Genomic DNA, 2,458 nt, shown 5'->3' on the forward strand with positions numbered 1-2,458 from the left:
GAGTAGCTCCGCCCACCGTGCATCACACCCATTTTAGCACCGCGCAGCTAGAGCAGCAAAGATGATTCAGCCGCGCGTCAGAACTAAACTGGTACAAGCATCAAAAATTAAGCAGAATGCGTGTTTTTGCTGCTCCTGCTGCGCGCGGTCTGAACGTAGGCCAGGGGGGAGGCCAGGGGGGGGCGTGGCCACTGCATGTAAAGTTCTGCTCCTAGAGAAAATAAGCAGCAAGGAAGAGGAGGAAAGGACAGGAAGTTGGGTGAGAGGAGGAAGGAAAGGAGGAAGCAAACCTTGTGGTTCCCCCAGAGCCTGGCCAGGCCGTTGGGGTCCATGATGCGGAAGACTTTATTGTCGGGATCCTCCCAGCGGATGTAGTTCTCGTACCGGCTGTCTGACAGGAGCTGGTAGACGTAGTCCCACAGCAGCCTGCAGTCTGCAGACAGAGGACAGGAGGAAGTCAGAGCGGATCAAAGGACGGAGGCGGGACGGCGTCCTGAGGGTCTCACCTGCTATCCGCCCGATGGGCATCTGCTGCTCCTCAGGAGGAGACACGGGCATGATGACGTGGTTCCTGTAGAGCGCCTCCTCCTGCTGCTGCTGCTGCAGCAGATGCTGCTGCTGCAGCTGGTGATGGTGGACGTGGACTTTGCCTTCGCGGCCGTTCTCCATCACCGCCTGAGAGTGGGGGCCGCCGCGGCTGTGCCTGAAGTCCATGCCGCCGCCGCCCACCACTCTGTTGGGGCTGAGGAGCAGAGGGTTCAGGATGGTGCTGGGCATGAGCTGGATGACGCGAGGAGGGCCCGCCTCCTGGACCCCGGGGCTGGGGGCTTCCCTGGGCGTGGCGCAGGGGCCGTTGGGCGCCGCCGGAGACACGGACAGGGGGTACATGTCCTCTGGTAGGTGGTGGTTGCTGTCAGGCAGCTGGGAGAAGGTGTGGAGGGGGTCCTCGCTGGCGGACCGAGGGCGGTTGGGCTCCAAAGGGGATCTTCTTGGAGCCGAGTTGTGGGGGGAGCGGGAGCGAGAGCGGCGGTGCCGTAGCTCGATGGTGGGGGGGTTCTGGGGGAGGGGTTCTGTACCACGTGGGGCCCGCCGTACCGTCTCTGAGGAGGCAGACATTTTAGCTGTTACAGAGATTCTTTATCATAGAAAAAACAACTTTATAAAGATGAAGGCGGCGCTGTGAGACGCGTCCTTCAGTCTGGCCGACCGCGGCGCCGTTTTTTTAATGTTCCAATGAAACTCTAAGACCATCTGCTAATAAAACGATTATTAATTATGAGCTAATTAGATTAAGTTAAAACAAAAGATTGTATTTGAAAAATATTTATTCCACTTTTGCTTTCAATAAAACACTAAAAATGATGTTAGCTGTTAAGTTTTAACACATTTAAATAAAGTATTTTCACACAGATATCGTGTGCAGGCTAGCTCCTGTAGCGTTAGCTTAAACAACGACGAGTAACGTTAAAACGTTCAGCGTGACCTGAAGCGCGTAGAGGATGAGGAGAAGGAAGGAATAACAAGAGGTGATGAAGATGAAGAAGCTGGTGTTTGTGTGGCTGCTGCTAGCAGATGCTAACCCAGATGGAGCGCTATGCTACATAGAGCTCCAGTTTCTAACGGAGGCTGTTAGCGGTTAGCATCTGGAACATGCTTAACTGATCCTTTAAACAGTCATTCATTATCCTAAGATATGATTTTGATTTCATGTTAGCCTCTGCTAACGGTGTTAGCTCTAGCTAATACAATAAACAGCAGATCACATTAGCTTGTTTTATGATAACTTTGAGGCAGGGATGTAGTTTCATTGTCTAATTTTACACCAGTTAAACAGAATAAGATAATAAACAGCTCTGCTAATGTTAGCCTTCCTGTTATCACTCTAAAAGTTCCAGCTCAATACGACATAAACGCATCATCAACCCAGCATGCATTGCTCAGGTAAACATGGCGACGTCCATGGGTGAAAAATATAACAAAGGATAGAACGTTCGAAGCAACTCTACATTTTAATGCATCATAGAATAACAGATTTAGATATTATCTACCTAAAATAAGATAATAAAGTTGTTTTTTCTTATTCTAAACATCACCCCATTAAGTTAGCTAATACTGACTGTTCAAAACAAGGGGAAATACATTTATTTCAAGAACAAATTACTCATATTTCACTTTTTACATTAAAAGGTATAAGTTTAATTCTTAAAAGCTAAAACATTTTAACATAGCAGGTGATTAAGGCTTAATTTACTTTTATTGAACACTCAGCAATCCAATTACACTGCAAAAACTGAAATATGAGCAAGCCTTTTTTTATAACTGTATTTTCCGTTAATTTGAGCAGGTAAATATTTGCCAGTGAAATAAGATAAACTGAGCCTGGTTCTGCTGGAGGTTTCTTCCTGTTCAAAGGGAGTTTTTCCTCTCCACTGTCGCTACAAGCATGCTTAGTGTGAGG

General features: G+C 48.1%; 1 protein-coding gene across 1 annotated transcript in view; it reads right to left on the reverse strand.

Moving 5' to 3' along the window:
* The window catches only part of etv6 (ets variant 6), a 37,019-nt gene that overhangs the window by 5,133 nt on the left and 29,428 nt on the right, over positions 1-2,458 (reverse strand). The window contains exons 5-6 of the mRNA XM_015392604.1: positions 507-1,100; positions 291-433 (exon numbers count right to left, since the gene is read on the reverse strand). Of these exons, the coding sequence (XP_015248090.1) occupies positions 291-433; positions 507-1,100 (737 nt within the window). The remainder of the gene's footprint in view (positions 1-290; positions 434-506; positions 1,101-2,458) is intronic.

This window comes from Cyprinodon variegatus, unplaced genomic scaffold (genome assembly GCF_000732505.1).
Source record: "Cyprinodon variegatus isolate N-32 unplaced genomic scaffold, C_variegatus-1.0 Scaffold598, whole genome shotgun sequence".
Taxonomy (NCBI): Eukaryota; Metazoa; Chordata; class Actinopteri; order Cyprinodontiformes; family Cyprinodontidae; genus Cyprinodon; species Cyprinodon variegatus.